The 16,776-nt window shown below is 32.7% G+C and overlaps 1 protein-coding gene across 23 annotated transcripts in view; it reads right to left on the bottom strand.

Moving 5' to 3' along the window:
* LOC131145499 (E3 ubiquitin ligase BIG BROTHER-related-like) overlaps window positions 1–2,610 on the bottom strand; it is a 51,270-nt gene extending 48,660 nt beyond the window's left edge. For 2 of the 23 annotated variants that reach the window (XM_058094611.1, XM_058094623.1), the window contains exons 1-4: window positions 2,301–2,610; window positions 1,770–1,862; window positions 1,448–1,650; window positions 1,132–1,321 (exon numbers count right to left, since the gene is read on the bottom strand). In XM_058094611.1, the coding sequence (XP_057950594.1) occupies window positions 1,132–1,321; window positions 1,448–1,573 (316 nt within the window). In that variant the 5' untranslated portion in view covers window positions 1,574–1,650; window positions 1,770–1,862; window positions 2,301–2,610. Of the gene's footprint in view, window positions 1–1,125; window positions 1,322–1,447; window positions 1,675–1,756; window positions 1,863–2,300 lie in introns of all 23 variants that reach the window. The other 21 variants (XM_058094603.1, XM_058094617.1, XM_058094602.1 and 18 more) reach the window with 16 other exon arrangements.
* Between the last annotated feature and the right edge of the window lie 14,166 nt (window positions 2,611–16,776).

The raw sequence follows: 16,776 nt of genomic DNA, 5'->3' as shown, positions 1-16,776 counted from the left end.
TGAGCCAACAATGTATATCAAGTTGTAATACTCCCCCACATTTGCAGCCCAACAGCACAGGTAGAGATAGACACGTGATAAATAAAACCCATTTACAGGGAAGACAATATTTTTTTTAAACACCACACAATAAACACGGGCAACGAGACTAAAACCCAGGTCTCTCGGTAACCAGCTTTGATACTATGTTAGATTACCTTATCTAAAAGCTTAATCAGTTAGGGTGAGGGCCAACAATGTATATCAATCTTTTACAATATGCATGGTAAACGGGTAATCCGTGCTTGAGCACTATTCGCAGCTGTGCTTGCTAGTTTAGCTTTAGCATGTCCGGTGCATTGTAGTTGGCTTACCTTATGTGCAAGCACCACAATACATCATCCACTCACTTAATGGCTTGGGCCTGGGCTCCAAGATTGGATTGTGGCTGTGCAACAACCCTCAACACAGTGGAGTTTGGATGCCCTAGACTATCGTAGGCACATGTAACTGAACCAATGAGTGTTGTGGCTATCTTGGGATGTTCAAGGGGCTGTGCTTGCTATGTGAGTACTCCGTTGACATAAAGAAGCTATCAGCATGTTGCACTGTTTTACTGTTTATTGTGCAGAGCTCATTAAAGAGTTGCTCCTGTTGACTAACCTTGACAGCAAAGAAAGCCTGGAAAAAATTGGAATGGTGTTTGACCATTTGGGGCTCTGCACACTCCATTATGTTGTGAAAATTGTAAAACATGTGGACCATATTAACCAATTCTTTTAACAATACTGATTGTGATAAGCTCTATTGCTTCTAAGGTTTTGAGGATCAATTCTGAAATGATAAGCTTGTTGGCAAGGTGATTGCCATCAACTAGTCTTAGCACCTCACATTTGAACAAAAACTCCTGCTTTAAGTTTGCTTTCTTGATCTATTTTTTTATTAAAAAATCTGGACAATTTCTGACAGGTGAAAGTGATCCATGTTTGCATTTCCCATACTAGGACAGAAAACCAAATAGGACAACAATATAAGTTACATATCAAGTATGGTTATGTATAAAACCTTACACTTAATATAAATAAAATAAAAAAAGAAAAAACCAAGCTTCTTTAAGTACCAAATGAAAAAATGAGAATGATATACCATTACCAGCTGAAGCTCTTGTGGGTTCAGATATTGACAGGTTATCTAAAGGTTCCTCTAACTCCAAAGATCTAGCTATAGCTTCATCAAGATCTAATTGTGACTCAGAACTTCTAAGCTGTGAAGATTCAGCATTTTCTTTAGAGACCTGCCCCAGACCATTGTCATTCTTCTTAAGAGATTCGTAGACGCTTTCCTGCAAGATGATTGGACAACAGAATGGGAAAAATGATTATCCAAGAAAGAAAGGAGAGAACAAATTATTTCATAATTCCCCTCGAAAATAATTTAAGGAATGATACCCAATTAAGTTCATTAGTACCTGGGCTAGAAGAATTTCTTCGAATGAAAGTTCATTGTGTTCAGGAAATAATTCTTCAAAATTCTCAGCAATTTCCACTGGGATTGTGCAATTTGAAGGATGTTCATACACCAGTTTGCTTCCCATAATTACTGCTTTAGACAAAATGGCAGTTTCTATTGAACTCAGGAATGGGAGAACCCCCTAGTCCTCCAATTGCTGCCCTTTTAGATCAATAGACACTGTTACTTCAGAAAAGAAAAATCAAACAATAACAAATTGGCAGAAATTCAACTTTTTACATTAAAAAAAAAAAACTGTAGAAACTACCAGTACAAACTACCAATACTTAGTCGCTGTCTTGAGAATTAGGTTCCAAGCATTTTCATGAACTCGCTGTGCTGCTTAACCTTAGGACCAGTTCTTGTGGAGATGACTGCGTTACAAGTACAGAAACTTAGAACTGAACATTACCTCACAGACTGATGTAAAAAATTCATTTAAAAAAAAATTTAACATACACGGCTATGGTCTTGACATCTTAAGCAGGAGATAAGAAGCAATAACATTGTTGGTCACAAACGCAAAAATTAAGTATCAAAAATAAATAATTTAAATTTGAATGATGTTCTTCAGAAATGTTGGGTATCAGGAAAACAAAGATTCAGCAGCAAGCTTGTCCTAGTAATATTTTCTTTGACGAATAGGGTTTTGGTTAAACTAAATTGACTAAGACATATTGAAGATGACTTCGTGTCGTTGCTACAGACCCATTTTTCACCAACTGATGAAGACTCTGGACATAAATAAGAATTCAATAAACCCACGAAGGCATAAACAGAACTCCGAAGAAAAATTATCGAGGATCACAAACCTTAATTAGCAACATTAAAAACAGGAGATCGTCAAAGATTGAAGAGCAAACCGAAGTGGGTACTTGAATTTATCTCCCTACCCTCCCACCCATCATGAGGAACTTAAAAAGCTTGACAGAAATGGAGTTTAGAAACCCCTTCAGGTGGAGAAGCAGGCTCTTCAGAACCCATATTTCAGTGATTTATTAAGCCGGATGGTTGTGACTTGTGAGAGTGAGAGTGAGAGTGAGAAAACAAAATTGGGGTCCACTTGACTTTTCTCAAAATGGTCCCATCTGCATCATGAGAGGGACGAACAGACTCTTCCATAACCCCTGCCAACAAATCTCTGTATTTTTATCAAAAAATTTATGGTTGTCCTCCATGATGCTTTGTCAACAAATCTCTGTCGTTGAGTTGTTACCACTTACCAATCTTATCCTTTTTCTTTACCTGGGGGTTTGGAAATTACCTTTTCTTCTGCTACTCGCTTCAGACACAGTCGGAGACCAGCCGGGAGAGAAGAATGTTACTGTGGACTACTAGAATATATTGCTTTGGTCGGTAAGAGATATACATGGATATTTGGTGGGTATGCATCAAGATTTGTTTTATTTTAACGTTAATAATGGTTAAATTATGAGTTTCAAATATCTTAAAATTATTATGTATGAAACTTACATGTGGTATTTCGATTATGATGGAAGGTTCATGTTTCATTAAATTTTAATTTATGAATCAAGGCATAATAACTTTTTTATTTTTCTAAGGCATGATTGGTTAATAAAATCAGACAATGCAGTACGCTTCTAAACTTATTTATGTGCACTGTGTTTAATTATGTTCTGCAATGATACTTCTTAAAATCTATGTAATAATAATGATGGTACAGAATGTCTCATGTGATAGTAAATATATATAATGTTAATGCATGCTAATATGAATCTACAAGTATTTTGTCAATATGTTTACGTTACTCATAATATTTTAACATTGTGATGTTATTAAGTATTTTAATTTTAATCACCAAATTGACTAAATCATTAAGTAAAGTACTCGTATGTTTGATACTAGAATGATATAAAATTATTATAAGACATCAAGAATGGTGCAAAGGTCGATTAATTGTTCTTATAATATAAGGATAATGTTTTGGTAATATTATTATGTATTATTATTTTATCTATTTATCCAAAGATAATAGATACTTAGTACATATAATGTTACCAAAGTAATGTTAAAATTTAAAATTTAATTAGCATCATTTTAAAGTTCTTTACATTAGTGTTTTCCCCAATGGAAAACATTAATATATTTATGTTTGTGGTCTTATAAATGTTTCATTCAAAGCATTAAGTATGGTTAATTCTTATAGTATCTGTGTCTGGATTGTTACATTTGCATGCTTCATTTGTTTGGTTAATTCTTGTAGTATCTGTGTCTAGATCGTTACACTTGCATGCTTCATTTGTTCCAATGTTTAATGGGTTGAATTTTACTTATTGGAATGAATAAGTTCAATTTTACTTCGGTGTATTGAATCTTGATTTTACACTCTTAAGTGATCAGTCTGCTACTATTACAAATTCTAGAAGTGATGAAGAAATAACCTATTATAATAATTGGGAAAAATCAAACAAGTTAAGTTTTATGTTTATGTGAACGAGCATTGTAAATAACATCAAGACAATTATTCCCAAAACTGAAAGTGCTAAAGAGTTTTTAAAGTTTGTTGGGGAGCATTCCCAAACAGCAAATAAGTCTCTTGCTTGGACATTAATTGTTAGAATTGGTGTGATCCCAAGAGGGGGGTGAATTGGGTTTTAAAAACTTTTGGTTAAATTAAGCATTTCACCAATTCACCACATATCGTATGACATTCAATGTACACGCATGTATGTAAAATAATTTTAACAATAAAAGTAAGCATATATGTGTGCAGTATATCTTATTTAAATCAAATGCGTGTATACAAATAATTATAACATTAAACAAACATTCATACACATGTTGAAATTTAAATGTAGGAATTTAAATAAGATAGAGAGAGAGAGAGAGAGACACACACACACACACACACACACACACACACACAAGATTTGTTATTGAAGTTCGATCAAACCAGCCTACGTCCCTGCCTTAGGCATGCCCCCCAAGGATTCCACTACACCTACTCACTAACGGGTGGAGTAGAAACCATTTACATCATCTCCTTACGAGGCAAAGAAAACTTCAGCTCAATTACTAGGTTGAATCGAACTAGTCTCACTTACGGGGCTGAGACTCCCCAGTTCAATTTTGGGGTGAACCGAACCGGTCTCATTTACAGGGCTGAGACTCCCCAGTTCAATTTACGAGCTGAACCCAACCAATACAATGAAAACAGTTTTTGTACAAGATAATGCTTTTAAAATATAAGTGAGGATGTCCACAATAAAGCTCATAAAATATGCATTCTCTAAAGATATGAAATAATGCCCAGTAGAGAACGGGTGTGTTTCCCAAAATAATTTTTGCACTATAAAGATTTTTCAATGAAAGCATTAATGCAAAACTATATTTCTCCAACAACATATTTACCATGGAAATATGTAGAGAAATCTCAAAGCTTACACTAAAGATGATTTTCAAAGTGAAGAGTAAATGAGAGTATAGAGTTTTGAATGAAAATAAAATTCCCAAATAAACACTCTCTTGTAAAATTGATTTTCAAGAAATAATTAAAAGAGAGTTATTGGAGAGTAAAAATATTTGCTCCAAAATGATTTTTGAAATGAAAATGTAGTTGGGGGAACTTTGATTAACTAAAAGATTTAAGAGAAAACATTGTTAATCAAAGTTACTAATTTTGACAAATGAAGGAATATTTATAGTTTTTCTAAAAATTATGACCGTTGGGGACCTATTGGAAATTTTGGAAATATTTTAATTAAGTTTTAACCTTAATTATCCTGGTAAAAAAATTTGCAACCCGAGAGTTTTGGTCGCCTAAGCCATAGGTTCGGTCGCCCGAACACTCACAAAGAAAAAAAGGTAAATTTTAAGTTCAGGTGCCCGAGGGTAAGTTCGGTTGTCTAAAGTTAAGGCGATTTTCCAAAATTCTGAGGTTCGGTCTCCTGATCCTGAGTTCAGTTTACTAAACTTCTCAATTCAGTCGCCCGAGGGTATTTTGAACGTGGAGTTCGGGTGCTCGGAGAAGGTGAAAAGTGATCGCTCTAAGGTTCGGTCGCCCGGGGACACTTAGTTCAATTTGGTTTGGTCACCCGAACCAAGTCAAACTTATTGACCAGTCAACCATTTAGTCGATTGAGGAAATTTGACTTGCATGGGTTCAGTCGCCCGAAATCTCACAAACTAAAGTTTAAGTCTTGTTTCAGTTAAAAATTAAGTGCAGGGACCTAGGGTCTATCTACAAGTCTAGGCATATTAATTTACCCTAAAAACCCTGGTGTTGGTCGACCTCTACCCTAAGGTCATTTGATTAACCTACGGTCTGTCTATGGCATTACTGAGCATCCAAACCTATCATGCATGCATATGCAATATATTACAGACTATATAGAAAAATAAATGCATATACAACTGAAATATGTCTTCTTCTTCCTTCTTTGTTCTTTGACTTCATGGAATACGTTATATTTGAGCTTTAAGACCTCCCTTGGCTTCTATGTTTTCTTGATCTTATGTGTGACCTGAATAATACCTATTCATGCACATAAGAAACACTTGTGTTTGTCAGCATTAAAACAGAGATCGGACTCAAAAAAGTTAACATTAATGGGTACGTTAACCACCATGAAGTTTAATGGTTCACGTACTATGTATGAGCATGTTGTTGAAATGACAAATATTGCAGCAAAACTTTAGACTTTGGAAATGGATGTGAATGAAAATTTCCTTGTTCAGTTCATTTTAAACTCATTACTGACTGAGTATGGACCGTTTCAAATGAACTATGAAACCATGAACAATAAATGGAATGTGCATGAGTTGCATAGTATGCTAGTTCAAGGGGAAACACGATTGAACAATAAAGGAATCCACTTTATTCATTATATGAACAATCAAGGAGCTGAAAAGAAAGTAAAGAAGCATGTAAAGGGGAAAGGATCTTTAAAGGATAATGAATCATCTTCTCATATCCAGAAGAAGGTATCAAGTAAGGACAAGTGTCGTTTCTATGGGAAACCTGGACATTACCAGAAGTACTGCTTGAAACAGAAAGCTTGGTTCAAAAGGAAGGGTAAGCCTAGTGCTTATGTATATTTCGAATCAAATTTAGCTGAAGTTCCTTATAATACTTAGTGGATTGATTATGGATGTATAACTCATGTTTTTAATATGATGCAAGGATTTCTTACAATTTGGAACATAAACCCAAATGAGAAGTTTATCTTCATAGGGAACAGAATAAAAGCGCTAGTTGAAGCTATCGGAACGTATCGTTAAATCCTAGACACAGGTTATTGTTTGGATTTATATAAGACTTTTTATGTTCCTAGTATTTCTAGGAATTTAGTTTCATTATCTAAATTGGATGTTTCTGGATACACTTGTAATTTTAATAAAGGATGTTTCAGTTTATTTAAGAATACATGTATGGTTGGTTGTGGTATGCTTTGTGATGGATTATATAAGTTAAAACTTGATAATCATTATGCTAAAACACTTTTAATCTCGCATCATAGTATTGGCACTAAACGAAGTTTAGTGAATGAATGATTTGCTTACTTGTGGCATAAACTATTAGGTCATATTTCCAAAAAAAAAAGATTGTAAAGATTAGTAAAGAGTGAAATACTTCCAGATTTGGATTTCACTGACCTTGACATTTGTGTAGATTGTATAAAAAGAAAGCAGACAAGACACACAAAGAAAGGAGCCATAAGGAGCACTCAACTTCTAGAAATTGTACACACTGATATATGTGGACCCTTTAACGTAAATACCTTCAGTAATGATAGATGTTTCATCACCTTTATTGATGATTTTTCATGTTATGGACATGTCTACTTGCTACATGATAAATCTCAAGCGGTAAATGCTTTGGAGATTTATGTAAATGAAGTTGAAAGACAATTAGATAGAAAGGTGAAAATTGTTAGATCAGACAGAGGAGGTAAATATTATGGAAGGTATAACGAAACTGGACAACTACCTGGTCCATTTTCTAAATTCCTTGAAAAACGTGGTATTTGTGCTCAATACACAATGCCAGGTACACCAGAATAGAATGACATATCAGAAAGGTGTAATAGAACTTTGATGGATATGGTTAGGAGCATGATAAGCAGAAAGTCTTTACCCAATTCATCGTGGATGTATGCTTTAAAAACTGTCATGTACGTAGTAAACCGTGTTCCTAGTAAGGCAATTCCAAAGACACCATTTGAGCTTTAGACTGGCAGGAAACCAAGTTTATGATACCTACATGTTTGGGGTTGTTAGGTAGAAATTAAAGTTTAGAATCCACAAGAAAAGAAGTTGGATGCAAGAACAATCAGTGGTAATTTCATTGGTTATCTAGAAAAATCGAAAGGGTATATATTTTATTGTCCTAATCATGTCACAAGAATAGTTGAAACTAGAAATGTTAGGTTCATTGAGAATGATGAAACTAGTGGGAGTATGGTTCCATTAAATGTGGAAATTAAGGAAATTACAACTCCCGTTATTCTAAGTAAACCTATTATAGAAAAACCACAAAAGGTTGCGTTAAGACGATCTCAAAAAGAAAAGAGATCTGCTATCTCGAATGATTATGTGGTTTATCTTCAAGAGTCAGATTTTGACTTAGGAATTGAAGATGATCTAGTTTCGTTTTCACAGGCCATTAATTGTGATAATTCTGATAAATGGATGGATGCCATGAAAGAAAAGTTAAAGTCTATGGAACAAAATGAAGTCTGGGATCTTGTAGAATTTCCAGAAGGTTGCAAAAGAGTTGGATGTAAATGGGTCTTTAAAACCAAACAAGGCTCTCATGGTAACCTTGAACGTTACAAGGCCAAACTTGTTGCTAAAGATTTTACTCAGAAAAATGGTATTGATTATAAAGAGACTTTTCACCGGTCTCTAAGAAAGGTTCTTTCAAAATTATTATGGCTTTAGTAGCTCATTACGATTTAGAGTTACATCAAATGGATGTGAAAACTGCCTTTCTAAATGGGAATTTAGATGAAGATGTTTATATGGATCAACCATTAGGTTTTACAATTGAAGGGAAAGAAAATTTAGTGTGTAAACTTAAGAAGTCAATATACGAACTTAAACAAGCTTCCCGACAATGGTATCTTAAGTTTAATAATACCATTGGTTCCTTTGGATTTAAAGAAAACACTGTTGAACGGTGTATATATTTGAAGATTAGTGGGAGTAAGTTTATATTCTTGATTCTGTATGTTGATGATATTTTGCTTGCAACTAATGATCTTGGTTTGTTACATGAGACTAAAGAATTTCTCTCTAAAAACTTTGAAATGAAAGATATGGGAGAGGCAAAGTATGTGATCGGAATAGAAATATTTTGATATCGGTCCCAAGGATTGGTTGGTTTGTCTCAGAAAGGTTATATAAATAAAGTTTTAGAGAGATTTAACGTGGACAAATGCTCAGCTTCACCAGTTCCAATTCAGAAAGGAGACAAGTTCAGTCTCATGCAATGTCCTAAAAATGATCTGGAATGGAGGCAAATGAAGGATGTTCCTTACGCATCTGTTGTTGGGAGCTTGATGTATGCTCAAACATGCACAAGGCCTGACATTAGCTTTGCAGTTGGAATGCTCGGTAGATATCAAAATAATCCAGGAATGATTCATTGGAAGGCTACAAAGAAAGTTCTAAGATACTTGCAAGGAACGAAAGATTACAAGCTTATGTATTAAAGGTCTGATCATCTTAAGGTGGTTGGATATTCGGATTCTAATTTTGTTGGATGTGTGGATACAACAAAGTCCACATTTGGCTATGTATAGTTGCTAGCAGGAGGAGCAATTTCATGGAAGAGTGTAAAGCAGTCAATAATTACTACATCCACTATGGAAGCTGAATTTGTAACTTGCTTTAAGGCTACAGTTTAGGCTAATTGGTTGCGGAACTTTATTTCAGGACTTGGAATAGTCGATAGTATCGCGAAACCACTGAAAATTATTGTGATAATTCTGCAACTGTCTTCTTCTCTAAGAATGATAAGTATTCCAAGGGCGCTAAGCATATGGAATTGAAATACTTTGTTGTTAAAGAAGACGTACAGAAACAAAAAGTATCAATTGAACATATTAGCACCGACTGTATGATAGCTGATCATTTTACGAAAGGATTGCCACCCAAAACATTTATTGGTCATGTTGAAAAGATGGGCATTATTGAATCTTAATGTAGTTCAATTGATTTTTGAGCTCGATAATGAAAATGTTTCTGTTATTTCTGTTTTCCATTTTGTATACATAATTGTTATGGAATAATGATAACAAGATTAAAGTTGGACCTAATGTCTGCCTTTTAACTAAAAGATCATTATGTGTAGTGGAACTTGTATTGTAGTGCATGGAAGGAACTGTGTTAGTAAAGATAATATGGAACCGCCATGGCTCCTACAAGTTTACTACATATTAATGATAATTACTGTATGTGCATTATGATAAACTATGTTAAGTAATTTTACTTGACCCAAGTGGGAGAATGTAAGAGATTAATTGCCTCAAATGAAATTATAATCATATTTGTTGAGGTAACATGAAAGGTCTTTAAATAAAGTATTGTTATCATAATTGTAATTATGTTTTTTGATTAATGATCTCATAATTTTGTAAACCTATAATGACATCTCGGAATATGAAAAGTCTATAATTATGTGTTGGAATTGGTGTGATTCCAAGAGGGGGGTGAATTGGGTTTTAAAACATTTTGGCTAAATTAAACATGTACGCTGATTCACCACATATTATATCTTATTCAATGTACACGCGTGTATGTAAAATAATTTTAACAGTGAAAGTAAATATACACGTGCGTAGTATATTTTATTTAAATCAAATGCATGTATACAAATAATTATAACATTAAACAAACATTCATACACATGCTGAAATTTAAGTGTAGGAATTTAAATAAGATAGAGAGAGAATGACACACAGATTTGTTAACGAGATTTGGCCAATACTGCCTATGTCCTTGCCTTGGGCATACCCCCTAAGAATTCCACTATCCTTGCTCACTTAAATGGGCGGAGCAGAAACCGTTTACATCCTCTCCTTACGGGACGAGGAAAACCCCAACTCAATTACAAGGTTGAGCCAAACTTGTTTCACTTATGGGGCTGAGACCCTCCAGTTCAATTTTCGGGATGAACCGAGCCGGTCTCACTTACGGGATTGATACTCCTCAATTCAATTAACGGGTTGAACCCAACCAGTACATGAAAAACATTTTTGTACATATGAAAAAACTTCTAAATACAAACATGAATGTACACATTAAGCTCAATACAAACACTCTCGTATGATATGAAATATATGCGCAGTAGAGTAAATGGTGCTTATCTAAATGATTTGCACAAATAAAATATGTGGATATAAAAATGATTATTATGTTCTCCAACAAAGATTTCTGCAAAAAAAAAAAATATTTGGAGAATCTGGAGTTTAAGTTCAAGAAAATATTTATGTAATAAATAATTTCTCCTGAAAAATATTTATCATGAAAATAATCGAAAGAAACCCAAACTATATTCTCAAAAATGATTTTCAAAAATAACTAATATGTGAGAGTATAGCATGTGAATACAAAAATAAATGCCCAAAATAAATATACTTTCTTTACAAAATGATTTTGAAATGAATGGATGGAAAGAGAGATCGAGAGTTTAGTTTGAAAAATTTTGCCCCAAAGAAAAAAATTTTGCAATAAAAATGATTTGAAGGAACTTTGATTAACAAAGAATTAGAGAGAAATTTGGAATTAATCAAAGTTGCTAATTTTGGCCTATGAATGGGTATATATAGAGTCTGGGAATTTTTTGACCGTTGGGGACACAATGAGTATTATTAGAAAAGTTTAATTAAATTTTAAACCCGTTTTAGCATTTAAAAATACCCCAACCCTAGAGATTCGGTCGACTACTTTTAAGGTTCGGTCGACCAGGGTGCTCAATTCGATTGACTAGGAAGAATTTGAATTACGAGTTCGGTCGACCATTCATAAGGCGATTTCTGAACCTCCAAGGTTCGGTTGACCAAACTTGGGTGTTCGGTCAACCAGACAATTTTTGAATTGGAGATTCGGTTGACTAGGGCGTTAGTATGTCCCACGTGTCTATTCGGTCGACCAAAGCGTTACAACTTATTTTAGGTTCGGTCGACTGAAGGGTCAAAATGTTGACCCTAGGGAGGTTCGGTCAACCGAATGGTTCTGCGTGTAGAAGTTCGGTTGACCAAACATGCCAATTTGTGCATTTTGGTCCTATACTCTTTGTAAGGTTGTCCCTAATCGCATAATAAATAATTCTAAGTCAATAAGGAACATTTTTCATGCAGAATTATGAGTCCTAAGGTTAGTCTAAGGTCTTTGAGAAATAACCCTAAAAAGCCAGCGTCGGTTGACCGAAGGGTGCCCTGCAGTCATTTGGTTCCCTATGATCAATCGACGGTCATCTGAGCATTTAAAACATATCATGCAAGATGTATGCATTATTACAAACCAAAATATAAAAATAAATGTAATACAAATAAAACACAAATGTCTTCTTCTTTTTTCTTTGTTCTTTAACTCCATGGAATACGCCAGATATGAGCTTTAAGTCGTGTCATGGCTTCCATGTCCTCTCGTTCTTATGTGTGACCTGAATTATACCTGTTCACGCACTTAAAAGCATATATAAGAACCGCTTATGTTTGTAAGCATTAAAACAGAAATCGAACTCAAAAAGCCAACATTATGATATAATTATGATACATTATTAATCACTTGATGGAAGTAATTATAAAAGAAAGGTTAGGGGCTGGTCATATCTCAACCTATGATGCTTATGCTAAATATATCCATCAAATTAAGTTGAAGCATAAGGAAAAACTAGGGATTGTGAGATAGAAACACAGTCTGAAATACATATATATTTGGAGGCTATGGATCAAGGTATATTTTATTTTAACGTTAATGATTGTAAAATTATGAATTTCAAAGATCTTAAAATTATGATGTATAAATAATGTTTATCATGTTTAAACTTACACAAGTTTCTTGTTGGTATCTACGATTTAATTTTACATTGGATACAGATTCCTTATCCTTCTCTTTCTCTTTCTCTTTCTCTTTCACTTCTCTTTCTCCAAATTACTTGGATTTTATTATTATTAGTAGTGTTTGTTTTTTTTTTTTTTTCCTTCATGTTGTCTTCTGTTGCTCTGTTAATTAAATTGTATACCACAATGCCCCTTCGAATCTAAAATTTTGGTTTTTTAAAAATATTTACTGAAAACCCAACTAGAAAATTTGTTTTTTTCTTTCAAAAACTTGGAGATTTAATGCTTATATAAAGAAATTTAAGGTACATTCCTCATTTTTTAACATAGACAAATGATTGAAATTGGAAAAAGTTATATCCTCATAATTCTAAAATTTTAAGTAATAAAGAAAATGCAATTAATGTGCTTTCTTTTCATGCTTAAAATTTTAAATTCAATGCTAAAATAAATGAATTCATAACAAATCCATCAATTTTATTCATCTAAGAAAAATAATAAAATTTAAAGGTTACATCAAGAAGATTTTGCATAAAAAAAACCCACTATTGCAAAGTTCTAGAAGTATGTTAACTATTGAAACTTGGGATTTCTTCTTATAAGACTATAAATGAAATTTGTGAATAATGAAAGTTGAAAATGACCTAGAAGGTCTTCGTAAAAAGTGATGAATTTAAATAATTTCACTAATTCTAAATTCTAATTTAAATGTACTATCTATTCATACTACAATTACAGATTGACATAAAGTCTTGATTCGAGAAATTTCAAAGTTTTCTTTTATAAGTTGGCTTGTAAGTTGTATTTCTTAACTGGCTTGGAAAAAATTTCAATCTTCTTTGTATTTGTTTTGTCAAATCTTACTAAAAAATAGAAACCACTTATCGCCCATCTACCATGTGCGGAGAACTCGTAATTCTTTTCAATTTGTGAATCTTCATCAATGTTGATACAGGTATATAAAATATTCTTCTCAAGGTTTGATGTTGATCTTTTATTTTGTTTTTTGTCTGTTGTTTCTTGTATTATTTCCCCCAATTTGAGCTAATATATTCTCTTACCTTCTACAACAAAAATGAAAATAAAAAAACTAGTCAAAAAAAGTTATATTCTCTTAATTTTGAAATTTTAAAATAGAAATTTATATCCTCGATTACTTACTTCCTATTAATTAATTTCAAATTTTTTTATATTGAACTAACTTATATTCTTGGGCAAAAGACACTTACCTCCGTCAAAATATGATAAAAAACACTAACCTCTTCGAACTAACTTATATTCTTGGGCAAAAGACACTTCCTTCCATCAAAATATGATAAAAAACACTAACCTCTCATAAGATTTCAAAATTTTCAAAGACATCTGAAATTTGAAGAATTTCACAAAATTCCATGAGATTTGATTTTTGAGACACTTACACTCCTCAAAGAACTTGTCTTCTTACAAAATATAAGAAGAGATTTGTGACCTTTTAACATATCTCAAGGGAGGTTTATGAAATTCTTGAAATCTCAAATGAGGTTGTTAGGATTTTTAAAATCTCATTGGGGAGGGGGGGTCAGTGTCCTTTACGCTATATTTTATGAATGATATAATTTTAAAAAGGTGCAGTGCTTACCTAATATTTCCAAAATAATGAGTTAGGTAGATTGTACTAATTAATATATAGATTAGTTATTGGCATTTAATTAATTATTTTATTTTTAACTACTTACTCTTAAAATTTTCCTTCATAAATTTTTTGTTGACATGAAATATTTACGAAATGAGTTTAGAGTTGTCTTTAAATGGATTCAATTCAAATTAATTAATTTTGTTAAACAGTCATCTCTAAATTAATTGGTTTCAAAATCCCAATCCTACCTGATCATTTAAATATTTATTAAGTTAAATGCTTTCAGAAAATTATATAATCTCTTATATGATTTGACTAAAAAATGAGAAAGCATTTTTAGTCTTATTACTAATACTAATCCCTCTTTACTCTTTAAAACTTTGTGAAATCACAACCTCTTACTTTTTATTGAAAAACCATAAAAGAAATGCTAAAATATTAATACAAATAATTAGTCAAATTGAGATATTAATTAATTTGATTAATATATAATCACACAAAGTTCAAAGTCTCATTCTTCTCATCAAAGGCAAGCACATCAAATAATCTCTTTGTATAGTCTCTTTCAAGCTCATTAGTGATAATTTGTCAAACAGTAAATAAGCTCGTCTGGAGTGAGGTAGCAATCAAATACTTGCCAATGGAATCGTGGGCAACTAGAAGATGTCGTGGTCAATATAAATATTTAGAATGCCATTGAAATTGAGTAAGAATTATGTTAGTCTTAACATTTTGAAGATATTAATCTAATCAATTAATATTTTAATTTAATTAATTTTTATCAATAAATTGAAATTTTTATCATTTCTAGTTAATAGAGAATAACAGAATTAATATTTTACATAGTTTTGAAAAGTACAAGAATTAAATAATCATAATGATACGACAGCCCAAAAGGTATGTATACCTTTTATTTTTGACTCAAAGCAAAGAGTTTTTTTTTTCCCAATACTTATTATTTAGTATTATGATGCACAAAGAAACCTTAGGGTATATTAGTAAAATTATACTTCAATTTTATGCAATTAAAGATTATAGAAAAAATATCTCACAAATCAAAGACAAATTTATTATTTACTTCTCAACAATAAAGACTAATAGTAATTGAGGGCACTAAAATAAATTATAGAGTTCAGAGACATTTGACGTAACTCACAAACAGACATGCTAAATTTTACACAAAACTTTTTTTAAGTAAAGCCTATTTTATTCTTTATTTATTATTTATTTTTAAGAATAATAAATGATGCACTAAAATGTGAATGGAGTTTGGCTTGTCACAATTAAACCATAGCAAACTAGTACAATTGACTGGACTAAATTGATTTGCTTATTTATCCCATTTTAATCTTATAGACCAACCAAGAACACTTTTTTCTTTTCATCTCACATGGTGTTGTGGATGCATATGCATCATTTTAAATGAATCAAAAATAATAAAAAAGTTCATTTTCCAATATACTAGCATGATTAAGATTCAAATTGGCTTTGACCCACTAGCTCTCACCTCGGTCGTTGTCAAGGGAGTACAATGGAGCTAAGTTTGTTTGGGGTAAAGTAACTCTAGTCTATTCTCAAGCTGGCAAAGTATTCAAGTTTAGTATATCATTTCTCAATTAATTTTATTTTATGAAAAATTAACATCTTCATTATTATTGATGTAAAAAATCCTCAATCTTCATATTGGTTCTCAAGATCACTTGCAACTAAAGAATATAAAATATAGTTTGGACGACCACGATTATTGATTGGCCTCTAAGGGCCTTTTCCAATGCTCAAGTCAAACTTGGCACAAAATGCTTGTAATTGTGGTCATAGTTATTGGAGTGTTTTTTACCTTGTCCTCTTCTTTTTTATAAGTTAACCTCCTCTAGCTTACATGCCCCTATGATTAAATGCCCCCATTGACTAAGGGTTATAATCTTTGTGCACGGATTACAATCCTTTTATTATTCTCTTTTGCTGTTTAGTACTCCCTTTTGCTGTTTAGTACATATACTATTAATTCTAAGGCAACCAATGGTCTTCCAATTGAATTAGTTGGACTTTGTATCATCATTAGATATATTTTTGCCCTTAAGATGGCCCCACTAAGTTTTTATGGCTAACTTCTAATAATAAGCTACACCAATTTCTAAATTTTCTTCATAGCTTGTATAACTAAAAGTGAACGTTGCTCTAGCAACCTAAAGTGTCTTCAAATGTCATTCTCTTCTAAATTGAGATGAACCTTGGCCTCTTAAGCTGAAGTACTTGTCAATACTACTCTTATCTTAATCTAAGGCAAACCTTGAGCTTGATACCCCAAGCCGAAGGGGGATCTTGACATACAAGCCAAGATGGAGTTTGGTACCATGAACCTAGGGGAAGCCAAGTAGCATAAGTCGAGTGCCTTCGGCACCATCTTCAATTTAATCCAAGGTGGTCCTTAGTCCACTTGGCTAGGTGGACCTCAATATTCCAAGGGCGAACATTGATCAACTTAGTTGAGATGGACCTCTGTATTCCAAGTTGAGGTGGCCCTGGGGTTTTAATTTTGTTCTCGAGCAATTTTAGAAGGTGTATACTGTTTTTACTCTCCTTGGCTATTTTTATTGAGGTGAACATTCGACATTATCTTTTGCACCTTAAATGCTTAAATTG

The sequence above is a fragment of the Malania oleifera genome, chromosome 13, assembly GCF_029873635.1.
Source record: "Malania oleifera isolate guangnan ecotype guangnan chromosome 13, ASM2987363v1, whole genome shotgun sequence".
NCBI classification, from domain to species: Eukaryota; Viridiplantae; Streptophyta; class Magnoliopsida; order Santalales; family Ximeniaceae; genus Malania; species Malania oleifera.
This window is presented reverse-complemented; position numbering and strand designations above follow the sequence as displayed.